The sequence below is a fragment of the Perca flavescens genome, chromosome 17, assembly GCF_004354835.1.
Source record: "Perca flavescens isolate YP-PL-M2 chromosome 17, PFLA_1.0, whole genome shotgun sequence".
Lineage (NCBI taxonomy): Eukaryota > Metazoa > Chordata > Actinopteri > Perciformes > Percidae > Perca > Perca flavescens.
Genome location: NC_041347.1, coordinates 33,926,544 through 33,929,043, shown reverse-complemented (window position 1 = coordinate 33,929,043; position 2,500 = coordinate 33,926,544). Strand labels below are relative to the sequence as shown.

The following is a 2,500-nucleotide window of genomic DNA, read 5'->3' as shown; positions in this document are numbered from 1 at the left end:
AGGGAGAGAGAGAGGGTTGCTTTTTTTATGCTGTTGGCTATTTTTTTTTTTGAAGCATTTTGTCGACCCTTGCAGATTTAGATCTGGCCCATATATATATATATATATATATATATATATATATATATATATATATATATATATATATATATATATATATATATATATATATATATATGTTCACAATACATGTTGGCCCTCCTAGTTGTGCGCCAAACCAAAAACACGGGAAAGTGTTTTTTAAACTGCAATTACGTGATATTCAAAGCAGAATTTGGGAAGATTGTCCGACTCTGAAGAAGCAGAGAGAGTTTTCATATTCTGGCTGTACATCCAGCCATTTATAATGCTTGCTCTTGAGGGAATTACTGTAATTGTTGGGGCTTTGTAAATTGTAAATTATAGAGTCAGGTCTAGACCTACTCTATCTGTAAAGTATCTCGAGATAACGGTTATGATTTGATACTATAAATAAAATTGAATTGGCTGTGAACAAGATGCTGTTAAAAAATGTAATCCTAGTTTTTCTTGATTTGCTAAATTCTCTGATGGCTAAATAACTCTTTTGATGACTCTTGTAGGGTTTCATGTCGACACAAATGTGACAAAAAGCAGCACATTTACAAATAGGTGACAAATGTCTGAGAAAGCCACAAAAAACGTCTGAAGAAGAACAAATAACGGTGCGTTCTTTTTGTCTTGTAATCGCGACTAGTAGCTCGAGTGTGATGTCACATCCGTGTCGTAAAAACGAATAACCCGTTGCTTTTTTATTAATAAGGGAAATAATTCCACTAATTAACCCTGACAAAGCACACATGTGAAGGTAAAACCATTTCAGGTGACTACCTCATGAAGCTCATTGAGAGAACACCAAGGGTTTGCAGAGTTATCAAAAAAAGCAAAGGGTGGCTACTTTGAAGAATCTAAAATATAAGACATGTTTTCAGTTATTTCACACTTTTTTGTTAAGTACATAATTCCATATGTGTTCATTCATAGTTTTGATGCCTTCAGTGAGAATCTACAATGTAAATAGTCATGAAAATAAAGAAACACACTGAATGAGTAGGTGTGTCCAAACTTTTGGCCTGTACTGTACATAGGACCTCGGGGGGGCTCTTTTTACAACTTCCGGTTCGTAACTCCAGAAAACGACTCGTAGATCGACTTCGGTGGACAAAAAGAACGCACCATAACCTCTCCCATGTCTGGCCCTTGGAGGGATTCTCTTTTTCCAGTGTGGCCCTCTGGGAAACTGAGTTTGACCCCCCCCTGGTTTAAAACAGCCAGCTGCACCAGAGTCCATGTTATTTTTCAGTGATTTAAGTTCAGTATTAAACGGTGTGTTACCAGCTCTCTCTTCTCTTTGGTGTAGCTGAAGGTGAAGGGGATTTTGGGTTTGATGTTGGCCGCCCTCCTCTTCCTGGTTACCATGTCGACCAGCAGGTTGATCAGCACGTGGTCGTTCTTCAGCAGCGTGACGCCGCAGTCGCGGTGGTCGAAGGTAACGTTAGTCTTCACGGGGCCGATGTTGGCGTGGATCTGACCCGGGTAACCCGGCATGTTGGGCTGGAGGGGCAGAGATTGGTGCGGTTAGATTTTGGGGACATAAGAATTTTAAAATAATGTTCTCTTGTGTGCATCTTGTGCATGTTTCCCTGTTGAACCCTGCTAATAAAGAGAGAGAGACAGAGGAAGAAAGGGAGGGAGGGAGAGAGGCTAAGGAAGAGAGGGAGGGAGGAAGAGATAGGGAGAGACAGAGAGGAAGAGAGAGGGAGAGACAGAGAGGGAGGGAGGAAGAGAGAGGGAGACAGAGAGGAAGAGAGAGGGAGAGACAGAGAGGGAGGGAGGAAGAGAGAGGGAGAGACAGAGAGAGGAAGAGAGAGGGAGAGACAGAGAGAGAGGGAGGAAGAGAGAGGGAGAGACAGAGAGGGAGGGAGGAAGAGATAGGGAGAGACAGAGAGGAAGAGAGAGGGAGAGACAGAGAGGGAGGGAGGAAGAGAGGGGGAGACAGAGAGGAAGAGAGAGGGAGAGACAGAGAGAGAGGAGGAAGAGAGAGGGAGAGACAGAGAGGGAGGGAGGAAGAGATAGGGAGAGACAGAGAGGAAGAGAGAGGGAGAGACAGAGAGGGAGGGAGGAAGAGAGAGGGAGAGACAGAGAGGAAGAGAGGGAGAGAGAAGAGAGGGGGAGGAAGAGACAGAGAGGAAGAGAGAGGGAGAGACAGAGAGGGAGGGAGGAAGAGAGAGGGAGAGACAGAGAGGGAGGGAGGAAGAGAGAGGGGGAAGAGAGAGAGAGGGAGGGAGAGAGATGGAGAATGAGAGAGGGAGAGAGAGAGAGAGGGAAAGGAGAGAGAAAGGAAGAGGTAGAGTGTGAGGAAGAGAGAGAGAGAGAGAGGAAGTTCCGTCTGATTCCCACCTTCCAGCTCCAAGCAAAGTATTAAAGAAAAGTTTAATGAAAAATAACTGGCACCAGCTGGCTCCAACTGGCTCTTTGAACA

The 2,500-nt window shown here is 44.2% G+C and overlaps 2 protein-coding genes across 2 annotated transcripts in view; both read right to left on the bottom strand.

Moving 5' to 3' along the window:
- Positions 1 to 2,500, bottom strand: part of LOC114571635 (nuclear factor 7, brain-like) — a 430,007-nt gene that overhangs the window by 124,847 nt on the left and 302,660 nt on the right. The window lies entirely within an intron of this gene.
- Positions 1 to 2,500, bottom strand: part of si:dkeyp-121d4.3 (uncharacterized) — a 46,534-nt gene that overhangs the window by 23,836 nt on the left and 20,198 nt on the right. The window contains exon 10 of the mRNA XM_028602996.1: positions 1,354 to 1,572. Coding sequence (XP_028458797.1) covers positions 1,354 to 1,572 — 219 coding nt within the window. The remainder of the gene's footprint in view (positions 1 to 1,353; positions 1,573 to 2,500) is intronic.